This window comes from Heterodontus francisci, chromosome 1, assembly GCF_036365525.1.
Source record: "Heterodontus francisci isolate sHetFra1 chromosome 1, sHetFra1.hap1, whole genome shotgun sequence".
NCBI classification, from domain to species: Eukaryota; Metazoa; Chordata; class Chondrichthyes; order Heterodontiformes; family Heterodontidae; genus Heterodontus; species Heterodontus francisci.
The window spans coordinates 45,297,652-45,322,135 of NC_090371.1; the positions used below are offsets into that span (position 1 = coordinate 45,297,652).

The following is a 24,484-nucleotide window of genomic DNA, read 5'->3' on the forward strand; positions in this document are numbered from 1 at the left end:
GATGCCAAATGAGCCAGGTATCTGGCTCATCTGTGATGCTACCTGTGGTCGAGTGACTTGATAACACTCTATTGTAGACTCACACGTGGCTATGGCAGGCTAAGTAAAGGAGATCAGCAACAGCCGCAGATTACTTTCCTGTCACACTGAAGTGACACTATTACATGGTCGTGATGTAATGATGAGTTTTAATGTGAGGTGTTGACAAACAATACCCTACAGATAGTCATTGTATCGAGTCAGACGCAAAGAATAGCCACTTGAGTGGGCTACGATTGCGTATGGAGCTCTTGTCAAACCAAGTGCAAAAGCCTGCAGGAGAGTGGAGGAAATAGTGGGGAGGGGAAAAGAAAAACACTGAATAGAACTGAATTGCTGATTTCATTTGGAGAGCGCTAGGACCCCACAGTGGAAATTGTTGCCAGTAACTCGGGATAATTAGTCATGTGCAGTTTGTGTCATCACATATCAATCCGAACTAATCGCTAGGCGGTGAAGGCGAGAGAGAGGGAGGAAAGGCGTTCTCTGGGAAAGGAAATAAAAGGGCAAAAAGTGGCAGAGTGAGAGGTGTAAACGCACAAAGTGGGTTTAAAGTTTGTGAGCTCGGGTTTCTGGATCTGCAATTTGTTCGCATTGATCATGGACTGTGGAGTGTTAACTTCCAAAAGTATTCTCATTTTCCTCAGCCTCATTTTCTGGGTGAGTTTATTTTAATTAAACTTATTTATCTTAACTTTTCTCATAGTTTGTGATTTTCAACAAAACTTCGCGTAAATCACGACGAATAGGTTTCTGAATCCTGATTAAAGGAGTGTTTTTTTTTGTTTCTCGACACGATGTGAGTCGAGTCAGCACAGGGTGTCCTGCCCTCACCAGCGCTCTACTCCCTTTTCCCCCTAACTCATCTAGTTTCACTCTCTCTCTCTAGTTTGCGTTTTTAACTTGCGGACTGGTTCACAATGTCAATGGTAAAACAACCATGCAATGTAAAATAACCCTCTTTTTTTTAATCAAGTGGTTTTTTTTTTACGTTTGATCATTCTTAATGAATGTTTGGATCGGTTAGCTTTTAAATAAGGACTGCACTACTATTTCTTAACAGCATCTGGTAAATGGAACTGTATTCTTTCTAAAACTATAGTAACTAATTTCCAGATACTTAGAACCTCCTAATGACTTCAGTTTTTGGCAAGATTTAGTGTGAATTGGCCGGAAACTCAAATGTTGCATACTTTTGTTTTCCCGGAAAAAGTAACACTCAACAGGTCCAGTAGCATATGTAGTTACTAGACCAATCAAATGCTAGAGTAGCAAGTTGGAATTCTTGTCGGTTTCTCCAGCTATCTCTACTTCATTTCAAACATTGAGAGAAATCCTTAGAGAATTTACACCTCTCCTGACTTGAGTTTCCTTCTCAATTAATTTAAAGCTTGAAGACCATTTCTATAAACTTGGACCTATCATAAGTCCTTTTCAAATACACGTTTGTTTTTTTAATTAACTCTTTGAACTTAATTTCTCAATACCATCACTCCATTTGGATCTGCCCCTATTGTGATCTTTGCTGTTTTCTGAAAATTAGAACTGCTTCACAATGCGGTGGCCTCTTGCAGGGGCTTCTCTCACTCAATCACTTACTGCTATTCAATCTCAATTTTAAATAGCCACCTGAAAGACAGGTGGGACTTTAATTGAAATCTGATCCAAAGGCCACTGCATCAAGTTTCACGAGTTAAGCCAAGTTTGAACTGACAAGCCTTCTGACTTCAGAAGCAGTGTAATGGCTTGAGAATTTGTTTTTCTCTTCACCCCTGCAAGCCAACATATTTGATCTGTTAAATGTTGCCAATTCCTCCTCCTCTTCTTCCCCCTGCCCTACCCCAATGATGTGCAATGTTGCCTCCTAAAATGGCCTAAAGAAAATGGAAGTGGGTGATGGTGGCAGCAGCAGGAGAACTAATTTGCATTTTGGCCTCGGTCCACCCTTTTGTAACTATATAAAACACCTGTTTCCAAGTTGAGTTAATTTTCATACTGTTTTTTTCTTTGGTTCTTTTTTTTCTCCCTCTCCCCCCCTCCCTCCCCCCTTCGGTAAAGGTTTTAAAACTGAAGTTTCTGAACTGGGGGAGGGGTGAAGTAACCTTAGTACAATGAGATTTCCAGACATCTCTGGACAATGCTCACAGGTAGTTCTCATAGCAACTGAGCAGGTTCTGAGTCAATGTAAAAGGAAATCAATTTCCACAAAATGGGGTATTGGCTCAGTCTTTCCATTGGTGCTGGCTCTTGGATGACCACTAAAAGATAGCATAAATATTTACTTAGTACAAAGAAAATTACAGTATAAGAACAGGCCCTTCGGCCCTCCAAGCCTGCGCCAATTCAGATCCTCCACCTTTTTCTTGGGAACTTTGCAATTTGCATAATGGATGTTATGAAAAATGGATTTTTTGACTTAGTTAGTTAAGTGATTTCCCTCTCCTGTGGAGATGGGAGGGGTGCAAAGGAGAGGCAATAAAACCACCTGGAATCCATCCAGTAACTGTTGTGGATAATATGGTCTAATGTATTGGGATTGTAATGACATGAGTCCAGAGCAAGTATCAATCTAATAAAGTGATGAAGCAAGCTTGCACTTTAGATTACATTCACATTTTCTGTATGCATGTTTTATCTTGAGTGAGTCATGGTACATTGCTAACACCAAGATCACATGCTTGTCCCCATTACAAATAGCTTGCTTTGAGAGCCATGTGATCCTTTTATTCCTCAGCATAAGTTTTTTGCTAAGTCATTGATTAAAAGTTTACAGTATCTGTCCCAGAACCAGTATTCAGTAGTAAACAGCAATACAGGATTTAATTGAAGCAAAATACTGCAGATGCTGGAAATCTGAACTAAAAACAAGGAATGCTGGAAATACTCAGCAGGTCTGGCAGCATCTGTGGAGTGAGAAGCAGGGTTAATATTTCAGGTCAGTGACCCTTCATCAGAACTGGCAAAGGTTAGAAATGTAATTGGTTTTAAGCAAGTAAAGTGGTGGGTGGGGCAAGAGATAACAAAAGGCAAGGTGTTGATTGGACTGGGTCACAGAATAACTTTGCTCCATGACCTTCTGGTCAAACAGTATGTTGTATTGAAAGACATTACATTAATGCAGAGGGTGTTAATGGACAGAAAAATGAACAGCCCTGGCCCAAAGCACAAACATGGAAAAAGCAGTGGGCAGGCACATAGTTTGTTTCCTCATTCATTTTTATTTTTTTTAAATCAAAATAAAGTAACTAAATAAAAGTGGGGGGAGGGGGTGGGCCTGTCATGCTCTGAAATAATTGAACTCCATGTTCAGTCTGGCAGGCTGTAATGTGCCTATTTGGTAAATGAGATGTGGTTCCTCAAGCTTGTGTTGATCATGGGAACACTGTAGCAATCCCAGGACAGATATGTGGGCATAGTGGGTGAGGTGGATGTTGAAATGGCAAGCAACTGGAAGGTCTGGTGCTTTCAGCCTGAGCGGAGGTGTTCTGCAAAGTGGTCACCCAATCTGTTTTCTCTCCAACGTCGGAGACCATGTTGTCACCAGCGAATACATATACTAAATTGAAAGAAGTGCAAGTAAATTGCTGCTTCACATGAAAGGAATGTTTGGGGCCTTGGATAGAAAGGAGGTAAATGGCAGGTATTAACACCTGCAATTACATGGGAAGGGGATGAGGTGTTGGGGGTAATGGAGGAGTGGACCAGGGTGTTGTGGTGGGAACGATCCCTTTTGGAATGCTGAGGGGAGGATGTTTGGTAGTGGCATCATGCTGGATGTGGCAGAAATAGTGGAGGCTGGTGTGTGGAAAGTTAAGACAAGGGGAACCAGTTGTGGTTCTGGAAGGAGTGTAGGAAATGGGCCAGACATGGTTGAGGGCCCTGTCGACCAGTGTGGGTAGGGGAAGGGTGAACTTCTGCCTTTGAAGAAAAAGGAAGACCTGTCATGGAAGGTTGCGTTATCAGAGCAGATGCATCTGAGACCGAGACTGGAATGGAGTCCTTTTTTTTTTCTCTAGGAGGCAGGGTGTAAAGTAGTCGAGGTAGCTGTGGGAGTTGGTGTGCATAGTGAATATTAGTGGATAGTCCATCTCCGGAGATGGAGACGGAAAGGAAGTGTTGGAGATGGACCATGTAAAGTTGATTTCCAGTTTTTGGGGGGTGGGGGAGGGGTGTGCCAGAAATTACACTGATAGTCATCAATTCTACTAGAAAGAGTTGGGGGAGGGGGCCTGAGTAGGACTGGCACAAAGAATGTTTCTTGCATCCCACAAAAAGACAGGCATAACTAGGACCCATGAAGGTACCCATAGCAACCTCCTTTTTTTTTTAACTTGAAGGAAGTGAGTGAAGTTGGCGGAGAAGTTGTTCAATGTGAGAATGAGTTTAGCTAAGTGGAGGAGGGTGGTGGATGGAGACTGGTTGGGCCTCTCTCTGGAAGAAACCATCTCCAGAGATGATTTTTAATCTGAAGTATAGTGAGAAAATCTAGTTCTGCTGTTCATACTAGTAGAGATCCTCCTTTGGCACTCCAATCTTTAGTGTGGGAACTTGGAAAACATTTTGCAAAATGTGCAGTACTAAAAGCATTAGAAATTGGCTTCAGACTGTAGATCCCCTGCCTGCAATATTTTAATTGGTTAATTTGCTGCAACATGACCCTTAATGAACTATGGATCTACAATGAAAACTGAGCCATGTTCTAATGAACAGTACATAGTTAACTGATTTCAATTTATGCAAGGGCTCAGTACCAAGACATAATTACATAAAATGCTGAGCTAAACACATCTAGACAACCCTCCATATACATTACAAGCAGTGGGGTCTTGTACTAATATTTGTTTAGGCTCGCCTCCTACAGGAGATTTAGCCTCCAGCCTCAAATTTACATCATATAGCAATGTGTAGAAGCCAACAAACACTTCACTTTCATGCCATATTCTTAACTGCTATATCCATAGTTGTGAACACACACTTGTGTAAAAGCCACAGCTGGCAACTGCTATAAAACAATTGTGGACCAGGGTAACTGTTAAACTTCAGGCCTGGATTGGTCAATGGGATGATGTGGTTTGTTACCTATGTTGGGGGTGGAGGGAAAGAAAGGAAGGCAAGACTAGACCTAGACACAACTGGAGGGGCACTGACTGTATATTTGAAACTACATGCCTTTTGGCCCAACCAAAAGCCAGCAGTGTCCTATGGTAACTGTCTTTGACAAAGGAGGCTAGGAAAGTTGGTGGGTTTAGAAGTGAAATATTAAAGCTTTCTCTTCAATCTTTTATTGAAGTTTCACTTGTGGCAGGAACCTAAAAGTGCAGCTAAAAGCAAGATGGTGGCTGAACCAGCCCAGACTGCTCCAATTTCATAAATTCACACTGAATTGACAAGCCATGATGCCAGGAAGTGCAAGCAGTTGCAGGATCTTTAGTGTATGTGTCTAAATAGCTACTAGTCTAGGGTGGATACACATCTCTACTTCTTGTTTCAGCATGATGTGTTTACATTAAGCAAGTTTCTGAAATTCAGTTGTAAATCAGTGGCTGGGTGATTTTGTTTATTGGGTATTTGGAGGTTGTACCAATATTTAAATTGAATGAGGGCCAAATTGATTTTTCCCTCCAAGTATAGGCAGTGATTTTTGATCCAAACAAATTCTGCATTAAGTAATTGGCTTGAGTTTTTGGATCCATTTATATTATATAGAACTTGTTTGTCCTTTTTTTTTAAGAAAGGATAAAGATTTGGATTTCTGAAGCTTGAATCCACCTGCAAAAATGAGAGGGAGGGAAAGTGACAATACTGACATTGAAGTCAGCTACTGACTAAGTAACATAGGAAAAACTGTTATTTTTTTTTGGTGGGGGAGAGGAGTAGTTGTAAAAGGCCTGTCATTGCAGGGCAGCTGCAAATAATTTAGGACCATACAAATTAGGAGCAGAAGTAGGCCATTCAGCCCCTTGCCTGTGCCACCATTTAAGATCATGGCTAATCTGTTTGTTTTGAATTCCACACCCCCATCTACCCCAATAACCTTTGATTCCCTTGCCAAACATGAATCTATCTTCACCTTAAATATTCAATGACCCTGCCTCCATCTTCTGCAGCAGTGTTCCAAAGTCTCAACCCTCAATTTCTCCTCATCTCGCCTAAAAGGGCAACCCCTAATTTTGTGTCCCCTAGTTCTCGACTCCTCCAAGGGGAAATGTCCTCTCCACATCCACTTTGTCAAGACTGTTCAGGATCTTATAAAGTTCAATCAAGTCTGCTCTCACTCTTCTAAATTCCAGTAACTAATTTGAGAAGCACTTTCAGAAATTTGATATGCTATCTAAATGTAATGTTCTTTATCATTACCACAATTTATCAACAACCTCCCTAATATGAAGGTTGAATAGGGCTGTTCACAAACCCCACTCCTTCGATGCTAATCTGCACAATATCCAAGCTTGGAATGAAATAAGTAGGTAATTGTGCCACAAATCTCAAGAATAACAAGCTGAGCTTCAATAGAATGGAATCTCCCCCAAAATAACACTGACCAGAAACTTTGGACTAGCCAGTTCAGCTCTATGGCAACAAGAGCAGGGCATGAGATCTATACTCCTGACCCTCCACAATGCATCTTCTCCTTCCCACCTCCCCCATCTACAAGATGTAATTTTAGAGCATAGTGGAATACTTGCTCAGATGTCCAGTGATGCTCAAAGAAAAACTGCCACTGACCAGCACAAAGCAGTTTGCCTGACTGTGCTTGTGAACTCCATATGCACCCTGACACTGGCTGCAGTGTATATACCATCTACAAGATGCACTGCATACACTCAGCACCATTCTGCCCCACCCCAGGACAAGAACACAATGACCTCCAAGTCACCAGGTTCCAACTTGAACATGTAACAAAGATCCATTGTAATAGAGTTAAAATAATGTAATTGCACGCCCAGCTCTTGAACAAATAGTTCAAAAGAGTCTGTGCTTCCTTTTGGGGCAACTTCTGTAGGCATAAAGATGTAGCTTTGTCAACATCACCCATACCAGAAAACAAGTGGATTTATTTGACTTCTAAGTTATAAGAAGGAGGATTCACTGACCATGCCTGGTTTCCATGATTTATGTGCAGGTCCATAAGGCCAGAGGTAAATTAAAACTTTGGATATCTGCATCAACAGGTGTGGAACACAAAAGGAAATGAGAACTTTTTACAAGGTGTTACCAAAGACTATAAATATAAACTATACATAATTTTTTTTTTTAAAGGAAGGTATGTTGATTCACAAATGAGGGTTGGTTATAAAGTTGGGGCTTTTCCTTAGCTTTGGGAATATACAGGGAAGCAAAGATTCACAAGACCCTCATTATGATGGGTTTTGATGAGTCAAATCTCCAAGTGGGCATGCACACCATATATTAAAGGCCAAAGCCTAGTTGCATTTAATGAGGTTTGTGGGTGGAAACCACTTCTTGTGCCTGGACATTAATGGCTGTTATACTGTTTTGTGTATCTGATCTCAATCTTGGTTAATTTTAGAATTTAGTATTTTCAAGTTTGTTTCAACTCTTGAAGACAATGAGTTTTGCTCCCTTACCCCCACACCCCCAGCTCTGAAAAAGCTACTTTTGTATATTTGTAAGTTTCTCATCTTTGTTACACGAAAGCACAGTCAGGATGTTCATAAAGAGCAAGCAACTAATGTGCAAATGTTCCAGGGAGCCACAGGGCTGTACTAGTCATGTGACATGCAACACTACACCAGCCAGAAGCAGATTCTCCAAGCAGCATGGAGAACTGTATGATGAGCTCCAGTATTTAAATCTAAAGTGTGACTTGTATCTTCTGGTTCCCAATCATCGAATGGGTATATTCAAGACTGATTTGGATTTCTTTTGGGATATGGGGATAGTGTAAGAGGGTGGAATTGAGGTAGATATGAAATGGTGGAGCAGGCTCAAAGGGCCACCATTGCCTATTACATGTGTTCGTGTATATTGTCTGCTAGTAACACTTGGTTATGCTTTTATGAAACCAGTTCTATGCTGGAACAACATTGCAAGAGGCTGGAAGGAGACTGAATAAAACATTGAGTAATTTTTAAAATGCAGTAGGAAGTTTATCTAGTTTGGGCATCATTAAGCATTCTCTCTCAACAGAAGTGAGAATTTTTGTCCACAAGCCCTTTAACATTTTTGCACTGTCATGCAAACAGTGACTTGGGGTCAATTTGCACTTGGCCTGTGTAGGAACTTTTGTTAATTCTTTTATGGCATGTGGGCATCACTGGCAAGGCCAGCATTGTTGCTCATCCCTAATTCACCTTGGTGAGCTACTACAGGTACACCAACAGTGCTGTTAGGAAAGGTGTTCCAGGATTTTGATCCAGTGACAGTAAAGGAAGTGATCTATTTCCAAGTTAGGATGGTGTGACTTGAAGGGGAACTGTGCAGTGCTCCTATGCATTTGCATTGGTTGGCAAGTGAACTCTACCAGCACTCTTCTCATGCAGTACAAGTTGTTTTCCCTTGCATTGATTATTGCAATTGTCCTGTTGAGTGCAAGACGAAAAGCTTTGACAACATGTTGCTATTTTCAGCAATACTCAAGTTCTGTGCTAGTAAACAACCCTTTTTTTGTGCTAGGCATGACTCCAAGCAGTAGTGTTTCCCCTGATTATCACTGACTCCAGTTTTGCTATGGCGCTTTAATGCCATACTCAGTCAAATACTGCCTTGATGTCAGGCAGTCACCCTCACTTCTGGAGTTCAGCTCTTTTGTCCAAGGCTGTAATGAGCTCAGCAGCTGAGCGGCCCAGGTGGAACCCCATCTGGGCAGATTTTTGCTTTTAAGCAGCAGTTGGAAGGTGCTATCATCATCTCTGCTAATTGAGTAGACTGGGGCAGTAATTGTCCAGATTGGACTTGTCCTACTTTTTGTGCACAGGGCATACCTGGGCAATTTTCTACATTGCTGGGTAGATGCCAGTTTTGTAGCTGTACTGGAACAGCTTGGCTAGGGGGCAGCTAGTTCTGGAGAACAGGTCTTCAGTACTATTGCTGGAATGTTGTCTGTCTGGGCCCATAGCCTTTGCAGTATCCAGTGCCTTCAGTTGTTTCTTGATATCACGGAGTGAATCTGGCTGAAGACCAGCATCTGTGATGCTGGGGACCTCCGATCAAAGTGGATCATCCATTTGGCACTTCTGGCTGGATGGATGCAAATGTTCTGCACTCTGCTGGGCACCCCCATCAAGGATGGGGATATTCTTAGAGTTGTCCACCATCCACAACTGGATGTGGCAGGATTGCAGAGCTGTGATGTAATTGGTTGTGGGATTGCCTAACTGTGTATTGCATGCTGCATCTGCTGTTTGGCATGCATGTAGTTGTGTGCAGCTTCAAGTTGACACCTTGGTATGCCTGGTGCTGCTCCTGGCATGCCCTCCTGCATTCCTCCATTTGAAGCAGGGTTGATCACCTGACAATGGTGATGAGGGGGTTACAGATTTGTTTGCCTATAGTTCTGCTGATGGTCCACAGCACCTCATGGATGCCCAGCTTTGAGTTGCCAGATCTATTATGAATCTGTCACATTTAGCACTATTTATAGTGACACAACAATAGAAGACAGGACTTTATTTTCACAAGGATTGTACAGTGGTTACTCTAGCAAGTCAGAGATGCATATGCAGTCAGTGGATTGAGGGCAATTATTTTGTGTTCTCCACCTGCCACAAGCCCAGTCTGGCAGATTGTTCTTCAGGGCTTGGTCAGTAGTGGTGCTACCAACCACTTGATGTTGAACATTGAAGTCCACTACCCAGAATACATTCTATGCCCTTGCCACCCTTCATACTTCCTCCCAGTGTTCAACATGGAGTACAGATTATCAGCTGAATGGTGGTGGGTGCAGTAGATGGTAATTAGGTTTCCTTGCCTGTTTGACCTGATGCCATGAGACTTTATGGGGTCTGGAGTCCATGTTGAGAACTCTCAAAGCAACTGCCCCTCAACAGCATACCCCTGCTGCCACCTCTAGTGGGTGTGCCCTGTCATTGGGACAAGATATTTCCAGGAATGGTCATGCGTCGAACATTGGATGTTCAAGAGTATGACTGTCATGCTGTTGCTTGGTCACTCTGGGACTGTTCTACCACTTTTGGCACAAGCCCCCAGATGTTAGTAAGGATGACTTGACTGGGTTTGCTGTTATTTCCAGTGCCAGGTCTTCCATCCAGTTTTGTTACTGTTCAACGATTCAGTTTTGTACAACTGAATGAAATAGCCTAGCAAGCCAGCTAGAGGGCCCTTAAAAACCAACCACATTGCTGTGGGTCTGGAATCACATGTAGGCAGACTACGTAAGGACAGCAAATTTGTCTTCCTAAAGCACACTAGTGAACCAGATGGGGTTTTATAACCATCTGTGGTAGTTCCATGGTTGCCATTACTGAGACTAGTTTTCAATTTTAGACTTTTTTAATTGAATTTAATTTCCACCGACTGCCATGGTAGGATTTGAAAGTGACCCCAGAGTATTAGCCTTGGTCTCTGGATTACTAGTTCAGTGACATTACCCCTGCCACCATCTGCAGCTTGAAGGAACATTGGTCGAGAGGCCACATGAATTTCTTTTCTTAAACTTGAGCAAGAGAAGGTAATTCTAACAATTCTTTCCTAGTTTCCCTACTAACAAACTAATGACACTGTATTCCCTCTGAATTCATCCAGTCTTGGTGAAGAAAAGTCTGCCCTAGTTTTCTATTCACCTGGTAACCTATTTCATAATTCTCCTTGCATTTGCCATTTCCTTTCGAAGCAGACAGGGGCATTTAAAGAAACACCTTTTACAGGATTCCAATTCTCAAACTGTGTGACCATTACTTCCCCATCCTAGCTGACAGTCTGTAGATATTCCTTGACTCAATTTTAAATTGAAATCAGGAATTTAGCCTCAAGTGACATCCTCTAGACCCAGATCATCACCTTGAGGTGCAGACATTTCTTGCTGTAAGAAGGTGGGCTTCCTTAGCCTAGCAAGCTACTCACTTGCATCAAGTCTATTTGAGGTCAGTAAGTGTCAAGTGTTCAATTGGAGACTTGGGCCAGAATGGGTAGGGAGTATAGGTTTCCTTCTCCGAGAGGACATGCATGAATCAGTTGGTTTGTTGATGGCTAACAGCTCCATGGTCACTTACTGGTAACAATTCTTTTTAAATTTAAATTCATTTGCAAACTGCCCTAGTGGAATTTGAGCTCTTGTTCTTGCCATTATTGGTCTAAGTCTCTAGATTACTAGCTCATATAACCAATATGCTATCATCCCTTGTGATAATTGTTTTATGATCGTTACTCCAAGAGTCTTCCTGGTTGCACAATGTCGCACTCCAACACCATTTCTAACCTGAGTATAATATTTCAGGGAGGTAAAATGGGGACTAATACTGTTCAGCTCCAGTTAAAAGATTCTTGACAGGAAAACTTGCAACATACAAACAGTAGGCCACTCAGCCCCTCAAGCCTGCTCTACCATTTGATAAGATCATGGCTGATCTGATTGTAACCTCAACTCCACATTCCCACCTACCCTGAACCTATCTACCTCCTGCCTTAAAATATTCAGACTCTGGAACTGTTCCTCAAAGCAGTGCAAGCAAATATTAAAACCCTCAAATTTCTCCATCTGTCTTTAAAAGGCAACCTCACTACTTTAAATAGTGACCCCCCCACCCACCCCAGCTCTAGATTCTGAAGAAGAAACATCTTTTCCACATTCACCCTGTCAAGACCCCTCCCAGATCTTTTTTTCAATCATGTCACCTCTTACACTCAACCCAGCCTAGCTTTTGATGACGAGCCTAGCCTGTCCAACCTTTTCTCCGTAAGACAATGTGCCCATTCCAGTAATTGATCTAGTAAACCTTCTCTGAACGGTTTCAATACATTTACATTCTTGCATAAGGAGACCAATGTTGTACAGTATTCTAGATGTGGTCTCACCAAAGATGTTATGCTTCAGTTATACAGATATCTACTTTTGTATTCAATTCCCCTCAAACAATAACATTCTATTAGCTTTCCTAATTACTTGCTGTACCTGCATACTAACCTTTTGAGGTTCATGCACTAGGACATGCAGTTCCTTCTGCATCTGAAGAGCTCTGCAATCTCCTTTAGTTAAATCTCTTTTTTTTTTATTCCTGCCAAAGTGGACAGTTTCACATTTTTGCACATTACACTCCATTTGCCAGATCTTTGCCCACTCACTTAACTTATCTATATCCCTTTGAGTTCCTTATGTCTTCACAACTTTCCCACCTATCTTTGTCATCAGCTGTTTTAGCAACTATACCTTCAGTCCCTTCATCCAAGTCACTTTTATATAAATTGTAAGAAGTTAAGGTCCCAACACAGATCCCTGTGGCATGCCACTTGTTTGCTCTCGCTCGAATGTAACACTTTTTTTTAAATTCAATCTAATGAACCTTTCTACCCACCCCCTGCCAAATCTAGGGAATTTTGGAAAACTAGAAGCAACACATCAACTACCTCACTAGCCACTTCATTTGGAACCTGGTGTGAAATCCATCAGGACCCAGGTACTTGTCAGCTGGCAGTTCCAACAATTTGCTCAGTACCATTTTCCCAGTGAAATTTTTTTTTTCTTGAGTTCCTCCCTCCCATTTCCTGACTCTACAGCTATTTCTGGGATGTTAATAGCTGTATTCTTGAGTTAGAAGGGTACTTTCTCAAGGGGGATGGGTGGGGAAGGTGTATGAAGGTTTAAATTGTCTTGTCTGCTGCTTGGGCAATTGTAGCCACAAATATAATCTGCCTGCTGTGATGCAGTGAGTCTTTTTTTTTAAAAAACACATAATTTTGCAAAATTATTTTTTCCCTTTTTTACAGGCTGCAGGGGGTGTGCTAACTTATGTAGGAGCCATCTTGTTATCCACCTTCAAAAACTACAACCACTTTTTTGAAGATCGGTACACTGTGCTGCCAGCTGTGGTGATCATCGGTATAGCACTTGTCATGTTTGTTATTGGAATCATTGGATGCTGTGCCACACTGAGGGAGTCTCGCTGTGGATTGGGATTGGTGAGTTGTTTCCTATTGCTCATTCTTGAAACTTTGATATGAAGGGTGACTGACTAGGATTTTTTTTTTTTTTAAGGCCTTATCTGGTGCTCACTGACCAACTGTCTAGCCAACTTTTGCAAACTAGAAAATCCCTAGTTAGTACCAGGGAGCTGATCTTTACCAGAGTGTCAATTTGAGTGCTATGTTGGGTTCCTCTTAAGTTTCTGGATGAGGGCAGAGAAGGAAAGTAGGGAAAAATCAAGTTCCTGTTTGCTATCTAGTGGCACCTGGAAACTAAATAGTTGAACAAAAGATTGGGTTGTCCGGTACCTTGAACGACTGGAGTAATCCAGAGTTGTGATGGTCTGTTTTCCCTAAACTGGAAATGGTGGCAACTCCAGAAGATTAACTTGAGGCAATGAAGAGATGGGGAAAATCTCATCTAAGCTAATGCCTAGTGGTAGATACAACAGCAGTAAAACTTGTGACTGCATTGATTTTAAATTGTGCATCTGGACTTCCTTTCTGTTAACGTTATAAAATATTGAACATGAGGATTGTTACAATAATTGGTGAATACACCAGTGAACATATCTTAACTATCATGTGAAGTGATATCTAAAGCCTTCTGTGTGCTATTGCTGACTAAGTTCAAACCATGGCAGTTAAAGTACCCCTTGATTTGAATAAAATAATTGGATACTAGCTGACTATGCAAACCTAGGATTGGAGAGGGAGGTATTAATTGGGGACCACTACTATATCTAACATTTTGACTAGAAGAAAACTGCCAAATGTATAGGTCAGTTAATTCTAAAATAACAGCTCTGAATACTGAATTTGAGAACATGTATATGGACCAAACAGCAGCAAAAGAATTCAAGTAATGTAACAGGGTGTGTTATCAACAGCTGCTATTAAAGCTGAAGGCAAATTGAATGCTAGGTATCTTGACCTAGGCTATGGATGGCTAGTCCAAGTCTTTGTTTCCTACCTTTTTTTTTCTTTTGGGCCTCCAACTCCAAATCTAATCATGTTGCTTTCTCTTCCCTTCTGTTCTCCTTTTTTCTCATTCCCTTCAATGGAAGCAGGGAGGAGGAACTGTACTCCAGTCAATGACCAATTTCCTAACAATTGTACTGTACAAATGGACCATCTTCACTCCAATTTTTAAATACCAGTAGCAGGTCTTGGGCTAAAGATGAGGCCTGTATGTGCAAGGCCATACCTGTACAGATTTCATGAAAGGAATGAGTTGACTTTTAATCCAAGTGGGCACCACCCTAGCCACCTGTCGTCCTGCTGTGCTATGCAATATCAATCTTCACTGCACCTAGTATGAATTCCTAGCTTAAATCTTGTTTCTGTACATTAACCTTGGGCATCTCCTGGGTGAAAGTTTTAGCCAGCTTCATCTCTGCCAGTACATTAGCTAAATGGAAAGCCAAGGTCTACTTTAACTTTTTTTTAAATCATAACACTATGATTTAGCATTTTGTATCACTTTGGTCTAGTTACAAAAGTCAGATTGTAAATCCTCCAGTGGAGTTCCCCATTTTGTAGGAGATGGGTGGGAATACCCAGGTTTTACAGAAGAAAACTCTGAAGCTTTCCAAAATGCTTTCAGTGGATTTTTGGTGGGTTGTGTATTTCTGTCTCTTGACTTGTGATTCACCTAGAATTTTGTAATTTAGTTTCAACTCAGCAGTTGGTAATAAATGCAAGGCTGTTTGTAATGAATGTTACCTTCATGGTTGTATTTATTTTTTTTCCTCCTCCAGTTCATGTTCATACTCCTGATCATCTTTGCTGCAGAAGTGTCTGCCTTTGTTCTTGGATTCGTCTACAGAAGACGGGTACTTTGATTTACTATTTTTCTTCCCAGGTTCCAATAAGGAGGTGGGGTCAAGGATTTATCAATCCTGAGTCTTATTTTGTGTTTATGTTTAGAGATACAGCACTGAAACAGGCCCTTCGGCCCAGCGAGTCTGTGCCGACCATCAACCACCCATTTATACTAATCCTACACTAATTCCTATCACATCCCCACCTGTCCCTATATATTTCCCTACCACCTACCTATACTAGGGGCAATTTATAATGGCCAATTAACCTATCAACCTGCAAGTCTTTGGCATGTGGGAGGAAACCGGAGCACCCGGAGGAAACCCACGCAGACACAGGGAGAACTTGCAAAGTCCGCACAGGCAGTACCCAGAATCGAACCCGGGTCCCTGGAGCTGTGAGGCTGCGGTGCTAACCACTGCGCCACTGTGCCGCCCAAATTTTAACTCTTATCTTTGGATAAGGTTGGGAGGGATGGGCTGAAACTGAAAACGAAACTTCTATATGGGAGGGGGAATTTGCACTAATGACTACAATAATATTGTGCCAGCCAGCACCATCAGTACAAATGAGCAGTTGCCGCAGTGAAACTGAACCAGAGGCAGTACTGAAATGTGGCTGCCTCCCAATTGGGTTCCAAATTAAAATTTCCTCTTTTTCTTTCAAGTATTGCTTATGTGTATTGAATCACATTCCTATGACTTGGTCATTCTCTAATGCGGTGGTGTAGTATTGTCACTGGACCAGTAACCCAGAGACCCAGGGTATTTCTCTGGGGACATGGGTTCAAACCCCACCACAGCAGAAGGTGGAATTTGAATTAAATTAATAAATCTGGAATTAAAAGCTAGTCTAATGATGGCCATGAAACCATTGTCAATTGTTGTAAAAACCCATCTGGTTCACTAATTTCCTTTTAGGGAAGGAAATCTGTTGTCCTTACCTGGTCTGGCCTACATGTGACTCCAAACCCACAGCAATGTGGTTGACTCTTAAATGCCCTCTGAAATGGCCTAGCAAGCCACTCAGTTGTATCTAGCCACTACAAAGTCAATAAAAAGGAATGAAACTGGACAGACCACCCGGCATCGACTTAGGCACCAGACAGACAATGGCAAACTCAGCCCTGTCAACCTTGCAAAGTCCTCCTCACTAACACCTAGGGGCTTGTGCCAAAGTTGGGAGAGCTGTCCCACAGACTAGTCAAGCAACAGCCTGATGTAGTCATACTCACGGAATCATACCTTACAGACAATGTCCCAGACACTGCCATCACCATCCTTGGGTATGTCCTGTCCCACTGCAGGACAGACCCACCAGAGGTGGTGGAACAGTAGTATACAGTAGGGAGGGAGCTGCCCTGGAAGTCCTCAACATCAACTCTGGACCTCATGAAGTCTCATGGCACCAGATCAAACATGGGCAAGGTAACCTCTTACTGATTACCACCTGCCACCCTCCCTCAGCTGATGACTCAGTACTCCATGTTGAACAGCACTTAAATGAAGCACTGAGGGTGGTGAGGGCACAAAATATACTCTGGGTGGGGGACTTCAATGTCCATCACCAAGAGTGGCTTGGTAGCACCACTGCAGACCGAGTTGGCAGAGTCCTAAAGGACATATCTGTTAGACTGGGTATGTGACAAGTGGTGAGGGAACCAACAAGAGGGGAAAACCTGCTTGACCTCGGCCTCTCCAATCTGCCTGCTGCAGATGCATCTGTCCATGTTAGTATTGGTAGGAATGACCACTGCACAGTCTATGTGGAGACGACGCCCTGCCTTCACATTGAGGATACCCTCCATCGTGTTGTGGCACTACCACCCTGCTAAATGGGCTAGATTTTGAACAGATCTAGCAATGCAAAACTGGGCATCCATGAGGCGCTGTGGGCCATCAGCAGCAGAATTGTACTCAACCACAATCTGTAACCTCATGGCCTGGCATATCCCCCACTCTACCATTACCATCAAGCCAGGAGACCAACCCTGGTTCAATGAAGAGTGCAGGAGGGCATGCCAGGAGCAGCACCAGGCACATCTCTGAGGTGTCAATCTGGTGAAGCTACAACACAGGACTATCTGCATGCCAGACTGCATAAGCAGCATGCGATAGACAGAGTTGAGGGATCTCATAACCAATGGATCAGATCTAAGCTCTGCAGTCCTGCCACATCCAGTGTGAACAGTGGTGGACAATTAAACCACTAATTGGTGGAGGTGTCTCCACAAATATTCCCATCCTCCATGATGGGGGAGCCCAGCACATCAGTGCAAAAGATAAGGCTGAAGCATTTGCAACAGTCTTCAGCCAGAAGTGCCAAGTTGATCCATCTAGGCCTCCTCCTGAAGTCCCCAGCATCTCAGATGCCAGACTTCAGCCAATTTGATTCACTCCACATGATATGAAGAAATGACTGAAGGCACTAGATACTTCAAAAGCTATGGTCCCTGACAATATTCTGGCAATAGTAGTGAAGACCTGTGCTCCAGAACTTGCTGCGCCCCTGGCCAAGCTGTTCCAGTACAGCTACAACACTTGCATCTACCCAGCAATGTAGAAAATTGCCCAGGTATGTCCTGCTTTTTGTACAGGACAAATCCAACCCAGCCAATTACTGCCCCATCAGCCTACACTCAATTATCAGTAAAGTGTCATCAATAGTGCCATCAAGCAGCACTTGCTTAGCAATAACCTGCTCAGTGATGCTCCGTTTGGGTTCTGCCAGGGCCACTCAGTCCCTAACCTCATTACAGCCTTGGTTCAAATATGGACAAAAGAGCTGAACTCAAGAGGTGAGGTGAGAGTGACTACCCTTGACATCAAGGCAGCCTTTGACTGAGTATGGCATCAAGGAGCCCTGAGGTCAATGGGAATCGGGGGAAAACCTACTGCTGGCTGGATTCATACATAGTGCAAAGGAAGATGGTTGTGGTTGTTGGAGGTCAATCACCTGAGCTCCAGGACATCACTGCAGGAGTTCCTCAGGGTAGTGTCCTAGGCCGAACCATCTTCAGCTGCTTTGTCAATGACCTTCCTTCAATCATAAGGTCAGAAATATGGATGTTCGCTGATTGCACAATGTTCAGCACCATTCGTGACTCCTCAGATACTGAAGCAGTCAGTGTAGAAATGCAGCAAGACCTGGACAATATCCAGGCTTGGGCTGATAAGTGGCAAGTAACATTTGCCTGGCACTAGTGTGGCACAATGACCATCTCCAACAAGAGAGAATCTAACCACCTCCCCATGACATTCAATGGCGTTACCATCACTGAATCCCCCACTATCAACATCCTAGGGGCTACCATTGACCAGAAACTGAACTGGAGTAGCCCTATAAATACCGTGGTTACAAGAGCAGGTCAGAGGCTAGGAATCCTGAGGCAGGTAACTCCCCTCCTGACTCCCCAAAGCCTGTCCACCATCTACAAGGCACAAGTCAGGAGTGTGATGGAATACTCTCCACTTGCCTGGATGGGTGCAGCTCCAACAACACAAGAAGCTCAACACCATCCAGGATAAAGCAGCCCGCTTGATTGGCACCCCATCTACAAACATTCACTCCCTCCACCACTGCACAGTGGCAGCCGTGTGTACCATCTACAAATGTGCTGCAGCAATGCACCAAGACTTCTTAGACAGCACTTTCCGAACCCGTGACTTCTACCAACTAGAAGGATGAGGGCAGCAACTGCATGAAACACCATCTGCAAGTTCCCCTCCAAGTCACACACCATCCTGACTTGGAACTATATTGCCAGTCCTTCACTGTCGCTGGGTCAAAATCCTGGAACTCTCTTCCTAACAGCACTGTGGGTGTACCTATCCCACATGGACTGCAGTGGTTCAAGAAGGCAGCTCACCACCTTCTCGAGGGAAATTAGGGATGGGCAATAAATGCTGGCCTGGCCTGTGACACCCATATCCCATGAATGAATTTTATTAAAAAAAAAAAAAATTGGATTCTCAATTGGGGAAAATGGTATTGAACAATCCCAGTTCAAGTATAAGCAAAGATGTTCCAACAAGGAGTTGGATGGAGGAATGTAGTGAGTGGTGAATCTTTAGTTTTGTCCCATTTGCAAAAAAATCATTCTGAATGTTTGTTTGTTTACTGTAGGTACATGAAGGTGTGGATAATTCTATGGCTGTTGTCTTTGCAAAATACAATGGGAAAAATAGTGAGAGCAGGGCTGTGGACTACTTGCAGGAGCAGGTAAGACTGAAGTATGTTTGTTGTGGTTAGAGGTGTGCAATCAGCACTTTGCCTGAGGTTGAGATTTGACCTTCCCAAAATGTGAAAACCAGTTACTGAATTTGTTTAACCCCATGCAAGCTGAGCTACCAAAAAATTCATAAAGTATGAACCATTTATTCAGATTTTAAATAGTTTTTGTATTCACTTTTTTATCGTTCCTCTAGATGCAGTGCTGTGGAATTAAGAACTACACCTACTGGGAAACTACCGACTGGCTCATCAAAGGAAATAAGACTTTCCCCCTCAGCTGCTGCAAGCATCAATTCTCTTCCAACTGCACAGGAAGCCCAAGCCACCCTGAGCTCCTCAATACAGCAGTGAGTTTCATTAACATCTCCTTCCCTGTTTTCCCCACACCCCTGACCTTGCTTGAAGACTGGCAGCAACACTAGGTCTGATTCTTTAAGAATTCTAGCTGTTGCCTCCTGTTTTATCTTTCCAGATAGAATTAGTGACGCAAGTAATGGGGGAGGAAACTATTCATACTATCCTTATCTGGATCTCTTGAGGGAACTCACTTCATGATTTAATCTCTAATCTATACTGCAGTTTCCTGACCAGTCCTGTTTACGTCTGAGATGGCAGCTCTTGAAACTGAAGTGCTGTTTAAATGAATTCACCCATTAAGTCACACTTGAGGAAAGCACACCCTGATTAGTGCCCTAGATTTGGGAATGGCAGCTGTGCCTCTGTTGGTAGCACTTGCACCCCAGTCAGAAGGCTATAGGTTCAAATCACACGACAGGACTTGAGCACAAAAATCAAAGTGACAGTCCAGTGCAGTACTAAGGGAGTGATGCACTACTGGAGGTGCTCTTTTGGATGAGATGTTAAACTGAGGCCCATCCATGCCCTCTGGCAGATGTAAAAGATCCTGTGGCACTATGAAAGAGCAGGAGAGTTATCCCTGTTATGGCCAATATTTATCCTTCAATCAACATTGCAAATAGATTTGGTTGTCATTTCAGTTTGTGGGAACTTGGCTAACTTTCCTGATTTACAGCAGGAAGTAAACTTCAAATACTTCATTTTTGGCTGTGAAGTATTTTGGGACATCTGGTGATTGTGAAATGCACTAATAAATGCAAGTTTTTCTTTGTTTCTTCTGTGATGGAATTATCCATCAAGTGACGTAGCTCAAGGTGCATTTGCAGCATCCAATCCACTTGGTGTCTAATGCCATTTGCTGTAAATACTTTTACTGGTCATTCTTGTATAATGCTCTAGAATGATGGATTATGAGGAATTCTACTGATGTCTTTGGAGCAAGAACTTCCATGTAGTGTGGAATGAGCTCTACTCTGTCCTGTAATTTTGGGAGAAATCTAGAATTTTTTAAATCTGGGAATGGCCTGTGGGGTGGAAAGGGGGCATTTGCATTTTTATAAACTTTGTATTAAGGTTTGAGTTGCCTTGGGCACATTTTAAACATTCACATTTAGTAAAATAGCAATGTTTTGTAGACTTTTGGGGAAATGTAACTGACTTGTCTGTGTCCAAAGGCCCTTGATTAGGGGAATGAGTAAGCTGCTGCCCAAAAGATATGGTTGGGGAGAAAACTAAACAGTGGGGTTTAAGCATATGTGTTCACTAGAATAGGCAAAAGGGTTCTTCACTATAAATTTGGCAGCTGGGTGCAATAGGCCAGAGTTCCATAAAATGAATTTTAATGGAGAAAAGGAATTCAATGCCAGGCATGAGTGAGCCAAGGAGAATGGTGTTGGGAACTACATGCAAGTTCTACTCAAGCAGAGGAGGTATGTTTGAAGTGACAGAGGGGCGTCAGTGGCAATGGGAGTAAAATCTTGCCAATTTTAGCTACATATACATTCGTTTCAGGAAACATTATTATGTTGGCTTTGATTTCTGAGGAATATAACTTGCAGCACAGCAGGCCATTCAGCCCATTATCTGTACCAGCTCTCCAAGTGAGCAATTCGCTTGATGTCATTTCCTTTTACCCCCCCCCCCCCCCACCCCTGCTTTCTCCCCCATAACTCTGTACATAGTTTTTCAGGTAACTATTCCATTTCCTTTTTAAATGCCTCCATTGAACCTGCCTCCACTACACTCTGGCAGTGTATTTGAGATCCTAATCACATTGTGAAAGTTTTTCCTCATGTCACTCATTGCTTTTGCCAATTGCCCTTTTTTAAAATCTGTGTGCCCTCCTGTTCTCTTATTTCACAAGTGGAATAGTTTCTCCCTATTGACTCTGTCCACACCCCTCACCTTTTTGAATACTTGTTATCAAATCTCTTCTGACTTCTCTGAAGGGAAACAGTCCTAACTTCTCCAATCTAAAGGTTTCTCAATTTCAATTTGACTTTTTTTTCCATCCTTGTAGGGATGTGAGGTGAAGTTGGAGAATGGTCTGGAATCTATCCTGAGCTATGCTATGCTAGTCATCCTGGGATTTGCCATCATTCAGGTAACTTTTTTTCATTTTAAACCTGATTCCCTAGAATACTTGACCAGAAGGTCCCATGGCTAGGTTTGTTGGGCATAACTAGGAGAAGGAGATAGTGACTGGAAAATGTTGGGCTAAGCAAGAGTAATGGAGTTTGTTCACAAACTCAGTAACTGGGTTTGGTTAGAGGGAAGATGGGGCTAGACTTTGTTTCTGGGTCCTAATTCCAGGTCAGGAATCTAGAGATGCTAGCAGCAGGATTCTGGAGATGATTTTTGGAGGAGGCAGCCTCCAGGAGCCTTCACCAATTAATGGTGAATGGGTTCCTGAAACTGAGCCTATAAAGAGGCCCTCCAGCACAGATCAGTCCAACTGTCAGTGGGAGCTGCTTATGTAGGTAGGAGAAAGTGTCTCAAGATGGAGGTGCCATTGGATCTGTTTTTTTTTACATTTTTATAAATGGAAATCACAGCTGCCAGGCCATCATTATGGAGGGACAACCCCTCCACTAGATGGCCCACAGCTGCGATTGCCCTATGGCTATGGTGGGGGGGTTGGTTTCCTTGCAGGATTTTTTGGGGAGGGGGGTGGTGGCCCTGTCTGCCACTTGGAGGTTGCCTCTATCCCTGGGTGATATTTCAGCCTCAAGGCCTGTATTCCAAATGAAATTTCGATTGCTGAAAGAGTGGCCTTAAGCCCTTTAGGTTTCTTTCTGCATGAACAAGCTGCTAGAAATGTTCAGGTTGGGCAACATCTAAGAAAAAAGCAGAAGCAGAGTTGACCTTTTCAGGTCCATGACCTTTCATAACACTCTCTCTTTAGGTTGTCTAATTGGCTACCTGCCACTTGCAGACAGGTAGCCTATTCCAAAATGGCCTGGAGGCAAGAGCATGGAAGAAAACTGGCATGCCAGCTGGTAGCAGAATATTGCTAGCCCTGATTCTGCAGTAGAATGAAAGTTTGGTTGGTAGTTTACATCCTCCTAACCTTAGTAGTGGCAGTTAGTAGTCAGTTCAATATCCTTGCCCCTGCATGCTAGTAAACCAGGCTCTACTTTAAAGATTCATAATATCTGCTTCCTAATTTTTTTTCCTAGTTTTTTGGAATGATCAGCATCTGTGTGATTGGCTGCAGACAAAAACAAACGGACTACCAACCACTCCCATCATCTGGATTGTATGCATGAAGGAAATCAAGGCTATGATGACTTCAAGCTTTAAGAAGCTTACTTTGAGAACTCTTCCACTATGCTAACAAGTGGAAATGTGTTTGGACCCATGAAATTCATCTTTCAGCTTTTCTCCTATAAAATGGGAGCCTTTTTTAAAATCTACCCTTTGCCTCCCTTTTTCAGAGGCAAAGCATTTATGTGGCTAACTTGCAACACCGACTACATTCCATACAGATCACCTTTATTACACACCTTTTAAACTCCTTTTCTCCCCTTGATTGCTTTGTTTTTATGTGGCTGTTTACCTTTTTTAGCTGCTATGGCATTGCAATCAAAAATGCAAATAGTTACCAAGGTACACTATTTCTGGATTTGTAGGTATTGCATCCAAGGCTGTAATGTTGGATTCATATTTTGAGAAGTCCATTTTTACTCAACCTGCAGGGAAGAGGGGAAACATTTTGATGGGGGCCTAGCCACATAACCAGGGGACTACTCACTTAAACTGTCCATGTAACTGTTCTTTCCCCTTTCCACCAACAATTGGTGGGTCTGATCTTGACCACCATAGTAGGACCTTTTTTTTTTAATCCATGAATTCTCAAATTTTAATTGCTGTACACAGCTGTTGTAGCCACCCTGTATTTTTAAACGCTTTCAAAAATTAAGCTGTTACTGCACAAATAAACCACATAAAAGCTTGTTTTTTGGCTACTAATGGCCAAATGAAAAGTTGCACTAACCACTTAATTTAAGTGATTTTTTTTTTTTTTGGCTGTGGATGCAATTAAGTACTGATAGGTAAAGGGTAGTTTTCAAAAAATGTGAACATTGCATTTCATAAAGTAAACTATAAAGAACTGCTAAGCTTGCAATGTTTTCTCCACCAAATTGGTTGAAAGCCCAGCTGTTCAGATCTGACCTCTTGTATATTGTTAACTTCAAATTTAAGTATACATCTCAACTTTTTAAGTGTGCCTAATAGCTCTCGTTTAAACCAATGACTAGTGGCATTATGCATAGTATTTTGGTAACCTAAGAATCAACATTGTTTCCTTCCCCGACCCTTGCCAATTCATTTATGATGGCAGATGGTGCCACAGATCTGGTGTCTTAAACTTCAGCACATCAGTACTACAGTAAACATGGGTGCTCTTCAGATCTTTTTTGTAGAAACCAGTGCTTTATGTAATTCAAGTAAATGGAGTCCAGAACTGGAGAAGCATCAAATTAAATCAATGATCTTACATGCAATATTTAGACTGTCCTCAGTGCTAGAGTTAACATTGTGTTGGGGGGGGGGAACCAAGTGCCACCAGAGTAGATTGTAGATGCCATCTTCTAACCTGAAACTTGGATTTTGCACACTGTTGAGCTAAACTCCTAGCATCAATCCAAATAAGCATCTGTCACAGCTTGGATGCTAATTACAATTGGAAGTCAGTCTTTCAAATTATCAATGGAAACATTTGATTTGCATTGAGCTCAGTCATCAGTCTTAATTTCTGCACTGTCTCTAACTTGTAAATGACCAACTAAGACTTGGCTTTCTGTAACTGCTTATTGCTCATGTTTAAAAATGCTGATAATTATAACATTTGGAAAGTATTGTGGCAGGTGAAACATTGTTCTAATTGATTATTGCTTCTCTGAATAAATGACTTAATTTTTGGTATTGA

General features: G+C 42.4%; 1 protein-coding gene across 1 annotated transcript; it reads left to right on the forward strand.

Annotated features, from left to right (window-relative positions):
• The first annotated feature begins 366 nt into the window (after positions 1–366).
• Positions 367–24,484, forward strand: tspan36 (tetraspanin 36). Its single transcript, XM_068029977.1, has 7 exons — positions 367–699; positions 12,943–13,134; positions 14,898–14,972; positions 19,087–19,182; positions 19,389–19,541; positions 21,572–21,655; positions 22,731–24,484. Exons 1-7 carry the CDS (start codon positions 640–642, stop codon positions 22,818–22,820), a joined length of 750 nt encoding a protein of 249 aa, XP_067886078.1. The 5' UTR covers positions 367–639; the 3' UTR covers positions 22,821–24,484.

Coding starts and splice junctions, on each gene's coding strand:
- tspan36 (XM_068029977.1), top strand. CDS start 640: ATGGACTGTGGAGTGTTAACTTCCAAAAGTATTCTCATTTTCCTCAGC. Junction 14,973..19,086: donor GATTCGTCTACAGAAGACGG/GTACTTTGATTT, acceptor TGTTTACTGTAG/GTACATGAAGGTGTGGATAA. Junction 19,183..19,388: donor TGGACTACTTGCAGGAGCAG/GTAAGACTGAAG, acceptor TCGTTCCTCTAG/ATGCAGTGCTGTGGAATTAA.